At 44.1% G+C, this 13486-nt stretch overlaps 1 protein-coding gene and 1 pseudogene across 6 annotated transcripts in view; both read right to left on the minus strand.

The window, feature by feature from the left end:
* Positions 1 to 13486, minus strand: part of PATJ (PATJ crumbs cell polarity complex component) — a 425559-nt gene that overhangs the window by 118432 nt on the left and 293641 nt on the right. For all 6 annotated transcript variants that reach the window (XM_055235148.2, XM_055235146.2, XM_063613334.1 and 3 more), the window contains exon 30: positions 7730 to 7802. In XM_055235148.2, coding sequence (XP_055091123.1) covers positions 7730 to 7802 — 73 coding nt within the window. The remainder of the gene's footprint in view (positions 1 to 7729; positions 7803 to 13486) is intronic.
* On the minus strand, positions 6568 to 6990 carry LOC129458793 (ragulator complex protein LAMTOR5-like; annotated as a pseudogene).

Here is a 13486-nt window from a genome sequence, read left to right on the forward strand (position 1 = left end):
TAGTTAAATGTTCAATAGTCTTGTTCCCTACCCTGTTTCCTCATTTAACATAACAAGAGTATATTAGTATATACAACTGTTTTCCTTTTCATTGATTTAAAATGATACTAAGCAAAGTAAATTTTAAAAAATAGCAATTATAACTCCCTAATAGGATTGAAAGTTTTTTAAAAAATAAAACTTATGTTTAGTGCAAATTTTGTCATTCCCATATTTTCTTTCTTTCTTTTTTTTTTGAGACAGAGTCTCACTCTGTCACCCAGGCTGGAGTGCAGTGGCATGATCTCGGCTCACTGCAACCTCCACCTCCTGGGTTCAAGCGATTCTCCAGCCCCAGCTTCCCAAGTAGCTGAGATTACAGGCGCACGCCACCCCACCCAGCTAATTTTTATATTTTTTTTTAGTAGAGACGGGGCTTTGCCATGTTGGCCAGGCTGGTCTTGGACTCCTGACCTCAGGTGATCTGCCCGCGTCGGCCTCCCGGAGTGTTGGGATTACAGGTGTGAGCCACCGTGCCTGGCCCATTCCCATATTTTCTAAATCCAATGTTCTTTTAGAAAACACACAAAATAATTTTAGTCTCATTGCCAACCTAAATTCACAAATATTTCCTTCTGCAAAACCTTGTTTACCAGAAGTGACAAACTGAATTTCTTTCTTCTAACCCCAAACATGAGCTTATTTATTAAGCTGCTCAGAATTCTAGAAAGGCAAGGCAAAATTAAAATAAAATGGAAATTATGCTAATGGAACTCCCTGTGTGATCAACTTCCCTGATCTTTATGAGGCCTGTTCCATCTCAGTTAGTACTTTAAAAAGCACAACTTCTAAGAAAGCAAAAAGGAGGTCCTTGTTTGTATGAAGATATTCTAAAAGATTTAGACTGTCCTGTCAATAAATGGAATAAGTATGTCGGAACCCAAGTTATTTGAGCCCTCAGTACCTCTTACTAGACGACAGCAATGGCTTCTTAATTGGGTTTCCCTCTTCAAGACGTCTTTAACATTGCTGTTAGACTAATCTTCCCGGAGTACAGCCTTGATCAGATTGTTTCATTGTTCAAAATGCCTTCAACAGCTCCAAAACCTAAGAATGAAATTCAGACCCTCTGGGATCTAAATGTGGAATCTAAAAAGTTGAACCCATAGAAGCAGAGAGTAGTGGTGGTGACCAGGGGCTGGTGGATGGGGTGAAGGTTGAAGACATGTTGGTCAGAGGATGCAAAATTTCAGTTAGAGTAGTAAGTTCTAGAGATCTGTTGTACAGCAGGGTGACCACAGCTAATAACAATGTACAACAATGTATTGTATTCTTGAAAATCTCTGAGAAAGTAGATTTCAACTGTTCTCACCACAAAAATAAGTATGTGAGGAAATACATATGTTAATTATCTCGATTTAGCCATTCTACAACATACACATATTTCAAAACGTCATGTTAGCCAGGTGCAGTGGCTCACTCCTATAATTCCAGCACTTTGAGGGGCTGAGGTGGGAGGATCTCTGGAGCCCAGCAGATTGGGCATGGACAACATAGTGAGATTCTGTCTCTGCAAAACATCTTGTAATAGCCAGGTATGGTGGTGCATGCCTATAGTCATAGCTGTTCAGGAGGCTGAGGCAGGAATACTGTTTGAGCCTGGGAGGTCGAGGATGCAGTGAGCTGAGATCATGCCGCTGCACTCCAGCCTGGCAACAGAGCGAGATCCTGTTTCAAAAAATAACTGCCCCCCACAAACCAAAACCAAACAAAAAAAGCCATCATGTTGTCTATGATAAATATATACAATTTTTATTTATCAATTTAGTTTTTAAAAGGAAAAAAATCCTGTTTTGTATGTAACTATTAAAAATGGAAGATGTTGGAGGCTGGGAGTTCTACTAGAGGGCTGTGATAATATAAGTACAATCACAACAAAAATGAGGTCTTACCATGTGCCAGGAATAGTGCTAAGCCTTTTATAAACATTACTTAATACTTCTAACAAGTCCATAGAATTAATTATTATTATCAAACCCATTTTAAATGTGAGGAATTGAAGTTTATAGAGCGTAACTGGCTCAAGTTCACTCTGCTAGTAAATGGTAGAATACTGATTAAGACTTGGCTCTGTCTGACGTCCAAGCTTATGTTCACATCACTATGCTGTAGAATTGTGCCAATGGTATTATAACTACCACAAGCACTGCATCATAATCCCTTATAAATATACATAGCTGTAGGGATAAAATTTTTTTACACCTGGCCCTCATAACTACCCTTTGACACAGGCAGGGGCGGCTATTAACCTGGCTTTACAGAAAAAGACAGACTTTGGGAGGTTAACTGCCTCTACCAAGGTTATATGCCCACAGGTAATTAGTAGAGCCAAAACCAAAACCCACATCGTCAGACTTCTTGCTCAGTGTTTTATTAGCATTCTTGCTCACTCTACTAGCACAGAACTGCATGAAACAATTTTGTTCTCTGCAATACCCTTTGAGTCTAGAACACTGACACATAATAAGAGCTCAATGACGCTAGGCTCGGTAGTTCACACCTGTAATCCCAGCACTTTGGGAGGCTGAGGTGAGAGGACTGCTTGAGGTCAGGAGTTCAAGACCAGCCCGGGTAATATGGCGAGATCCTGTCTCTACAAAAAATTTAAAAATTAGCCAAGCATGATGGTATGTGCCTATAGTCCCAGCTACTTGGGAGGCTGAGGCAGGAGGATTGCTTGAGCCCAGAAGTTTGAGGCTGTAGTGAGCCATGATAGCACCACAGAACTCTAGCCTGGGCTACAGAAAAAGATGTTGTCTTTTTTTTTTTTTTTTTTAAATAGCTCAATAAGCATTTGCTGAACAAAGAAATAAATATGAGATACCATTAACATATAATAAAACTGCTACTTAATAATACTGAATTATTATTATCAGGTCCAATTTAATAATGTATGGCTCTATTTCATCTATTTGGTTATGATTTAAATGGGCTGTCTCTTTTAGCCATATGCTGGATATGAGTTATGCTTTAGTACTGACTAGAAACATCTAAGGGGGAAAAAGATATACTAAGAGGGTCCACATAGGCAAATGGGAAGGTGAGAAAAAGTGGTCAGGGATACATGTCCTCTTCACATAGGGGGTGGCATTCATCATTTGGTAGCAGTTACTAGAGCCAATAGTCCAGAGTGGAACTAAAGAGCCCTCTCTAGAATATAATCAAATTGTGATAGTTCAATAGAAACACTGCCCGCATAGCATATGCTGTTAGAGAAAGGGATTTATTATTTATTTACACATTTAGATGCCTAATGTGATTTCATTATTTTTGAAAATGAAATACAAATAATGGCACACAAATTTGATTAAGATATGTGATAATGTTCTTGAAACTTAAGACTGGCATTATTTATACTTTACATATTTTTTACATACTAGCCTGCTTTTTAAATTATATTTATTTATTTATTTAATTTTGATTCAGAGTCTTGCTCTGTCGCCCAGGCTGGAGTGCAGTGGCGCGATCTCAGCTTACTGCAAGCTCCGCCTCCCGGGTTCACGCCATTCTCCTGCCTCAGCCTCCCAAGTAGCTGGGACTACAGGCGCCCACCACCACACCCGGCTAATTTTTTCTATTTTTTAGTAGAGATGAGGTTTCACCGTGTTAGCCAGGATGGTCTCGATCTCCTGACCTCGTGATCTGCCCGACTCAGCCTCCCAAAGTGCTGGGATTACAGGCGTGAGCCACCACGCCCGGCCTAGCCTGCTTTATTTTACATACTAGCTTGTACTTTTTATTTTACATACTAGCTTGCTTGTTTTAAAAATAAAATCAGTCTTCTAAATTTTCAGAACAGCTATTCTTTGAAAGACTCTAGTAAATAGTACCACTATCTACCCAGTTGCCCAAGCCAAAAATCTAGGTTTATCCATGACTCTCTACTTCCTCTCAGCTCCCTCGTTTAATTAATCAAGTTTGACTCAACCTCCAAAAGGAACCTCCATCAAGAATCTGCTCACTTTTCATTGCTTCCAATACCAACACTTCATCCAAGCCACATTAGGGCCTCACTGGGGCTTTTGCCTTTTAGCATATTACTTTCCCACCAACCCATTCCCTACCTAGCAGCTGTGGGAGATGAGAATATGCCACTCTAAAAAGGAAGGATCGTTGAGCTGAAGGCAATTAGGAAGAAGCAGATACAGGAAAACCCTCTGCTCTCCCTCTATTTGTCTAAAAGCGGGACATAGATATATAAAGACAAAGGTATCTCCCTCCCTCTGAATCAGGGAGAACAAAGGTTAACCACTGAAGACAACATGGAACGCTTATCCCCTGGAGACGGCACCAGGGGAATCTACATAGCAAGCTATACCCACTAGCCTTTATCTGCCAGTTGTTTGCCTTCCCTCAAGTTGCCATCCCTAGAGACAAAGTCCTCTTCCTTTGTCTTGTCACTTCTCTAAACGTTTACCATTTTTGTTAAAGATGCTATTTAAGCTAGAATTTAAATCTATCTTACTGAGAACTACTCATTCCCTGGGTGTTCGCCATGTATATAAGAAATACATATGTCACTAAACTTCTGTTTGTTTTGCTCTTGTTAATCTATCTTTTGTTACAAGGGTCCATTCCAACTAAGAACCTATGAGGGTTGAAGAAAAAAGTTATTTTTCTTCCCCTAAATAGCCAAATGGATCCTTTAAAATTATGTATCAGGTCACCTCATTCCCCTGTTTAAATCCTTCCAGTGGCTTCTACTGCATGTAGAATAAAACCCAAACTTCTAACTGACTTACACAGCCTTTCTCTCCCTCTTGTCTCATATTTCACTGCTCTCCCAGCTCCTAATATGCTTCCAGCCATATTCCTCAAACACGCCCCAGCTCATTCTCACCTGAGAGCTATTTCTGTCCTCTCAGCAGGGAAGGCTCCTCCCTCTTATTTTTGAATGTCTGGCTTTTTCTTTTAATTTTTATCTTATTTAAATTTTACCTTGCCCAAGTGTAACCAAGTACTCCCATTTTTCTAAGAGATAATTATTTTTTTCTCTCTTCTTTCCTCATTCCCCCAGTTCCCCACTTCCTACTCAGTCTTTTAGAAATGCAAACATAGGGTCATGCCTGTAATCCCAGCACTTTTGGGAGGCCCAGACGGGCGGATCATCTGAGGTCAGGAGTTCAAGACCAGCCTGGCCAACATGGTGAAACCCCGTCTCTACTAAAAATACAAAAATTAGCCGGGCGTGGTAGTGTGCGCCTGTAATCCCAGCTACTCGGGAGGCTGAGGCAGAAGAATTGCTTGAACCTGAGAGGCTGAGGTTGCAGTGAGCCGAGATCACACCACTGCACTCTGCCTGGGTGACAGGGTGAGACTCCATTTCAAAAAAAAAAGAAAGAAATGCCAGTATAGCCTTTTACCTCCCCTTCACCAGACGCTCCCTAGAGAGCAAGTTCATCTAATTATGTGCTTGGGAGAGATCCAGAAAGGAACCCTCACTCACCAGGAGGTTGCCTGGATCGCTAACAGCTGATTTCTATGGGCCCCCACCCCCCAACCAGGAGACTGCCTTGAGAGATATGAAACTCTCTCCCACCTGGGCAGTTTTTGGCCTAGTCCTGCACAAGAAGGCACCAGCAGTCACCAGCTCGACTGCCCAGTAGATAGGGCACTGGAGCTAGCACATGGACCTCCCCCTTGCTCATTTCCTCCTCTGCCTTTTAAAAGTGCGAGCTTTCTGCTCCAAAAGCGAAGCAGTTACCCTTAAAGCAGGAAGCCTGTACTCCTTCCCCAAGGCTAGCTTTGGAATAAATCACCTTCTTTATACCAGACCCCCTTCTTGATAACCTGTGTTTCGGCTACATAAGTATCCTTCTCTGTAACTCAGCAAAGTGGTCACATTCCCCACTTTAATTCTTTCCAAGGCACTGCCCACTATATGATAATTCTTTTGGTTTATTTATTTCTTAATTTGTATCTTTGTGTCTTCAATCATGAAGAGAGAAAGATGATAACAAATCGGTAGGAAGCCTTATCTGTTTTATTCACACCTAGATCTCTAATGCCTAAAAGAGTGCTTAACAAATAATATGCACTCATTGAACACTTGTTTTTTTTTTCCTCCAAACAGATTATTGAATACGGCAAAATTCTATATACAAAGTGACCTGGACCGGCTGCGTCAAAACATGATCCTTTCTTACTAATATCTTGATAGGTCAGTCCATAGTGTTAAAAAGCAATTTACGGCCGGGCGCGGTGGCTCACGCCTGTAATCCCAGCACTTTGGGAGGCCGAGGCGGGCGGATCACGAGGTCAGGAGATCGAGACCATCCTGGCTAATACGGTGAAACCCCGTCTCTACTAAAAATACAAAAAATTAGCCAGGCGAGTTGGCGGGCGCCTGTAGTCCCAGCTACACGGGAGGCTGAGGCAGGAGAATGGCGTGAACCACGGGGGGCGGAGCCTGCAGTGAGCCGAGATCGCGCCACTGCACTCCAGCCTGGGTGAAAGAGCAAGACTCTGGCTCAAAAAAAAAAAAAAGCAATTTACTCTTAAGTAAATAGAAAAGTGCCCATTGCACATTAAATGAATGGCCTAACTACTGGAACTTTAGTAGTTCTACAGGATATTTAACAAAGGTAGGATGGAGTTCCTATGACAGGCTGCTGAAGAACAGATACGAGCCATCAAGAGGCCATTTTGTGTACTGCCACTATGAAGCCATCATGCTTCTGGATCATAATGTTCCCATTATCTGATGCTGGACACACTACAAGAATATCAGTGGGGTCAGAGGTTAGCTTAGCTGCTTGTTGGGCTACAACAGATATCACTCCAGCATGCTCGTCTGACAGGGTCCCATGGCAACCCAGATTAAGTGAATGTGCATGGGACTCCGACAATGGAGGGATTCTTCATTGTATCTTCTAAGCACTGCTCCAAGGTCGCCTCCACCCCACCCACCGTCCACCCTGGCCCAGAACCCTGAACACTTGTTGAAAGAATAAAAATAATGTGTATTGCACATCACATTTTTATTAAAAGGGACACTATATATAGCTATTTATGTTTACTGTAGAAACAAAGGAAAAAGTATGAAAAGATACTGAATAGTGAACGTTAACTTCCTTAGGGAGGTAGTGAAAGAAAAATTAAGATTTCTTTGAATAACCCTGCACTATTTAATTAGTAACAATAAGTATGTCTTTCTTTTTGGAGTTAAAAAATAATTCAATAAATATAAAATGAGAAGAGAAGGAATATTCCCTCAGCTGGGGAGACAAACTGATTACACAATTCTATATCTATCTACTCCAGAAGCTGACCAATATTACAGCAATCTTGTTATGCTAGTAATTTCTCCATTCACAGATGAAAGTAATTATTTAAAGACGCCTTGATCATAGGTATTAAAGTATTTCAAAACCATAAAGAAAGGGGTACAATTCAGTCATAAACAAAGAGAATTTTCTTGTAAATCCTGAAATGCCCAATTAGGACAAATTTATATATTTAGAGGAGACCTTGAGCAACTTTGAGGAAGGTAATACTTATATGGTTAGGTTCTAATATATTTACTAAAAAATTACTTTATAATCAATACCTCAATACTTTCTATTTTGGTCAGGGAAATTTTCCATGAGTTTGGAATACCAAATACTGAATATCAAAAATGTCAGATGTGGGGAAAATGCTCATGACAAATCCATCGAACATACTAAGAGCTAATTAGAAACAACCTTACCTCAATAGAAGATGGAGAACTTGATGGCACTGGAAAGGGAGTAACGGCCATCTGATTGACTGCATCCTCGTTTCTGTGAAATGTTAAAACAGGCAGAATCAGTACACAGTAAATGCTAAGTTCCTGGCTCAAATTATAAATACTTCCTCAGTTCTCAGTTGAAAATGCACACACAGCATCATAGAATTAAATATATATATATATATATAAATATATAGCTTCCATATATATAGCTTCTAAGCATGCAAAGTTACTACACACAAAAAAATATGTATTGCTCAAAGGATACCAAGATGCAATTATTAGTGACAAAGAGTGATGATGCTAGGAGTTACTCAAATCTCACTTAGTAAGTCAGGTGCTGCAGAGGATAAGTTTGGAAAGGCTTTGGCTCTTTCAGCACTGTGGAGTATACATTTTTCAAATGGCCATGTGCATTTGAATGTCTGGAGGCCCCATTAATGTCTGGAGCGTTTTGTTCTTTGAACTGGAAAGGATCCCAGCCTCCTCACTTGGCTTCTAACTTTGTTTTGCCAAATGAAGGATGATGGGGTGTCTACAATAGGCCTGCAAGGTGGGGTGTGAGGAGGAGTGATTGATGGGGAGGGCAGAGCTCCAGACAATGCTTTGTGGGTAGGTGAATTCTCCTCCTCCTCATCCCAATGGAGTAGAGTAGATGGCAGCTGAAACCTCATCACCAGGGTGACAGGCATACAACTCCTATAATACTGGTTCTGATTATCTGGACCTATTTTCACCACATTACTAGCAAATGGTTGGCAGTGGTCTGTGGGAGATAATGACTATCCTTTATAGTCATTATACCCATTATGATGCACAACCAACATAATTATCTCAAGATAGCCGGGCGCGGTGGCTCACGCTTGTAATCCCAGCACTTTGGGAGGCCGAGGCGGGCGGATCATGAGGTCAGGAGATCGAGACCACAGTGAAACCCCGTCTCTACTAAAAAATACAAAAAATTAGCCGGGCGTGGTGGCGGGCGCCTGTAGTCCCAGCTACTCGGAGAGGCTGAGGCAGGAGAATGGCGTGAACCCAGGAGGCGGAGCTTGCAGTGAGCCGAGATTGCGCCACTGCACTCCAGCCTAGGCGACAGAGCAAGACTCCGTCTCCAAAAAAAAAAAAAAAAAAAAAAAAAAAATTATCTCAAGATTTATGTGAAGTTTGATTTTATGTTTCACAATATAAACCAAGGAAGCCCACAAAAAACGCTTCCTGCTGATATGTAAAGTTCTTAGACTGTTCACAGATTTCTCTCCATATGAGCCATGTATATAGAAGAGCTATTGTCTGACTTGGGAGGGCATTCAAAATCCAATCCCATTTTATGCTTTCTTTTTCATCAATTGGATTACTAGACCATTCCTCCCTTGGTGATTTAATCATGTCACTGCTTTTTCTTGAAATGCCTTTCTTTCTCTTTTTTCTTTCCCTTCCTCCCTTCCTCCCTCCCTCCCTTCCTTCCTTCCTTTTTTTTTTTTTTTTTTTGAGATGGAGTCTCACTCTGTCACCAAGGCTGGAGTGCAGTGGCACAATCTCGGCTCACTGCAGCTTCCACCTCCTGGGTTCAATCGATTCTCCTGCCTCAGCCTCCGAAGTAGCTGGGATTACAGGCATGCGCCACCACACCTGGCTAATTTTTGTATTCTTTATTTAATTTATACCCCACCCATCCTTCCCCTCCAATGTGAGTCCAATTACCTCTAACTAGGTGAATTATTCCCTTCCCTTAAATTCAAAGACTATTCTATATACGGATGTCTTCCAAATTCACATATTTAGCCTAAATCTTCTGAGCTTAGGACTAGGACCTGCGTACCCAGCTCTTACTTTATATCTCCACTAGATGTCTTATAAGCATCTCAAATGAAACAGAGCTTTTTTATCCCACTCAGTCACCATATGGTTCCACAGCCAATTCTCTCCACCAGAGTAAATGTCAACAACGTCTGTCCAGTTGTTCAACCAGGAACCAGGGGTCATTCTTAAAAATAATCTTCCTCAACTGTACTTCCAACCACTAAGTCTCATGGATTTCACCTTCAAAACATATCTTGGATCTTTCCATTTCTTTCCATCCTATCCTATCTATAAGCCATCATCATTTCTCACCTGCATGTAAGAGCAACCCAGTTACATCTCTCCAACCCATTCTCCACCCAGCAAAGTTATGATTCTAACATATAAAACTGATCATACTTCTAACTCCTTCTTACGGCTTCTTAATGCACTTAGGATCAAGCGCAAAGTCGATAAGGAAGCTCTGAGCTCCCAGCCCCCATCTCTGGCCCCCTCTAGTGCTTCTTCCCCTTGCTCACTTATGCCTCAGTCCAGCTGCACAGACTTTCTTTCCACTTCTTAGCTGAGCTGAGATCTACTCACCTCAGGGTCTTCTCTTACCCTACTCTCTTCTGCTCTGCTTGACAAATACTTTGGCTGATTTACTCCTATTTCTCCTTCACAGCTCATCATAAACGTCATTTCCTAAAACAAGCCTTCCAGGACCTTCTTAATATGCTCATAGCACCCTAGACAATGATTGCTCTTATAGGTCTGCTTCTTTCATATTTTACCTAACTGATTTGTGTGAACATTTGCTCCAAATCTGAATTTCTCTCTGGATGGGAAGCATTCCAAGGACAGGACTCATGTCCGTCCTGCTCCCTATGACACTATCTAGGGGTAACACAGTGCCTGGCAAGTGTTTGTGCTTAACATAGTTATTGGAAAAAAAAAAAAATGGCCGGCCTTCCTTCCTTCCTTCCTTCCTCCCTCCCTCCCTCCCTTCCTTCCTCCTTGCTTTCTTCTTTTCTTCTTTCTTTTCTTCCCTCTGTGGCCCAGGCTGGAGTACACTCGGCTCGCTGCAGACTCCCTGCGTCCGGCTCCGGTGATTCTCCTGCGCTGGCCTGCGGGCTGCCTGGGATTGCCGGCGCGCGCCACCACCCCTCTCTGGTTTTTCTCCTTTGGCTGGAGGCGCGGTTTTGCCATGTCGGCCAGGCTGGTCTCCAGCTCCTGACCTCGAATGGTCTACCCGCCTGGGCCTCCCGAGGTGCTGGGACTGCAGACGGAGGCTCGCTCACTCGGTGCTCGGTGTGGCCCGGGCTGGAGTGCAGTGGCGTGGTCTTGGCTCGCTGCAGCCTCCGCCTCCCAGCCGCCTGCCTTGGCCTCCCGGGGTGCTGGGATTGCAGCCTCTGCCCGGCCGCCGCCCTGTCTGGGAGGTGGGGAGCTCCTCTGCCTGGCCGCCCATCGTCTGGGTTATGAGGAGCTCCTCTGCCCGGCTGCCCAGTCTGGGAGGTGAGGAGCGCCTCTGCCCAGCCGCCACCCTGTCTAGGAAGTGAGGAACGTCTCTGCCTGGCCGCCTGTCGTCTGGGATGTGAGGAGCGACTCTGCCCGGCCGCCCCTTCTGGGATGTGAGGAGCGCCTCTGCCCGGCCGCCCCGTCTGGGAAGTGAGAAGCGCCTCTGCCCGGCCGCCCCGTCTGGGAAGTGAGGAGCGCCTCTGCCCGGCCACCCATCGTCTGGGAAGTGAGGAGCGCCTCTGCCCGGCCACCCATCGTCTGGGAAGTGAGGAGCGCCTCTGCCCGGCCACCCATCGTCTGGGAGGTGAGGAGCGCCTCTGCCCGGCCACCCATCGTCTGGGAGGTGAGGAGCGCCTCTGCCCGGCCACCTATCGTCTGGGAGGTGAGGAGCGCCTCTGCCCGGCCGCCCCGTCTGGGAGGAAGTGAGGAGCGCCTCTGCCCGGCCACCCCGTCTGGGAGGAAGTGAGGAGCGCCTCTGCCCGGCCGCCCCATCTGGGAGGTGAGGAGCGCCTCTGCCCGGCCGCCCTGTCTGGGAGGAAGTGAGGAGCGCCTCTGCCCGGCCACCCCGTCTGGGAAGAAGTGAGGAGCGCCTCTGCCCGGCCGCCCCATCCGGGAAGAAGTGAGGAGCGCCTCTGCCCGGCCGCCCCGTCCGGGAAGAAGTGAGGAGCGCCTCTGCCCGGCCGCCCCGTCCGGGAAGAAGTGAGGAGCTCCTCTGCCCGGCCGCTCCGTCCGGGAAGAAGTGAGGAGAGCCTCTGCCTGGCCGCCCCGTCTGGGAAGTGAGGAGCGCCTCTGCCCGGCCACCCATCGTCTGGGAAGTGAGGAGCGCCTCTGCCCGGCCACCTATCGTCTGGGAAGAAGTGAGGAGCGTCTCTGCCTGGCCGCCCCGTCTGGGAAGTGAGGAGCGCCTCTGCCAGGCCGCCTCGTGTCTGGGAAGAAGTGAGGAGCGTCTCTGCCCGGCCGCTCCGTCTGGGAGGTCTACCACGGAGGCCAGAAGCAATGTGGGGGCTGGACGTGGTGGCTCACGCCTGTGGTCCCGGCACTCTGGGGGCGAGGCGGGTTGATCACTTCGGGCTAGGAGTTCGAGACCAGTCTGGCCAACTTGGCGAAACATGAAAAATACAACAGACAAACCAACCAACCAACTCAGTGACAACAAAACAGGTCTACCCTGGAGTCATACTCTAATTTTTTCTATTTTCCTCCCTTTCTGATCCTTTATCCCACTTTCTTTTTCTTCCTCTTCCTTCTCCCTCTTCTTTGTCAAATAGAGGATTGAGTTATTATCACTGATCCATATAAAGTCCCTCTCTCATTTATTTTAACTCCCACCCCCCATTTCTATTCCCCGACTTCCCATGTGCAACCTTCCTGATATGTTTGATACGCATCTTTTTGTTTGTATGTATTTTTAGAAAATGTTTATTGTTTTTGTGTGCAAAAAAAATTAAAAAAAAAAAAAAAGAAACATAACATTTGACTGCTTACCAGGTACCACTGTTCAAAATCCTTTACATACATTAACTCATTTAACCTTCATAACAAGTCTATGTGGTAGTTAGAATTATTTTTTTCATTTTCTCTTGGTTTTACAGAAAGGTTAAGCAACCTGACCAAAGTCACACAGCTTATAAATCACAAAGCTGATAAACAGCAGAGCTGAGGTTCAAAAACAGCAATCTGGTTTCAAAACCTACTCTTAACTACTATACTACAGTCTTTCCCATTTTCATAGCCTATCCAGAGACACAGATGTCTCCTTCTCTCATATACACAAGTTAAGATCCTTAGGTGAGTCTAGGCTATTAAATTTTGGGCTATTACTTTTTAAATTATTTAATAAATTTCCTTGGGGTAAAAATACATGCAAGGTTCTAAGTCTGCTCACTGTATCAACTGCAATCTGTCCACATTTCATATGTAGGTCCTGGGTGTTTTATCTATTAAGATATTACCCATCCCTTATAGAGATATAATGACTATAAAATGCTTTAAAATTTCATTTTGTGTGATGGGGCAGGTATAGTGGTTAATATTACAGTGGAGTGTAATTTCCTCAGTACTATTCTGGGATAGTTATTAGGGCTGTTCATAAATCCTCTAGCTTCAACTTTTCTTCCTCTTTAAAGGTGAACCAGTGCTTGATTAGCTACGTTTCCTTTTTCTGCACTGGTGATCATGGAAACAAATGCTGAGAGGGAGCCTCTGCTGCCTGGGTACGTGAATGACCATGGTGAACACAGGGTTCCTTACTGAGCCCTGATGGGTATGTAATATGAGAAAGAAATAATCCTTTATTTATTTATTTGTTGTCTTAAGCCATGAGTTTTGGGGCTGTTTGTTACTGAAGCATAACTGTGTCTACCCTGAGTCTAACATGCTGTATACAAGTTTATAATTTTTTTAAAAGCCACTTTTATACCTTATTCATAGTAACTAAAA

Source organism: Symphalangus syndactylus, chromosome 19 (genome assembly GCF_028878055.3).
Source record: "Symphalangus syndactylus isolate Jambi chromosome 19, NHGRI_mSymSyn1-v2.1_pri, whole genome shotgun sequence".
Taxonomy (NCBI): Eukaryota; Metazoa; Chordata; class Mammalia; order Primates; family Hylobatidae; genus Symphalangus; species Symphalangus syndactylus.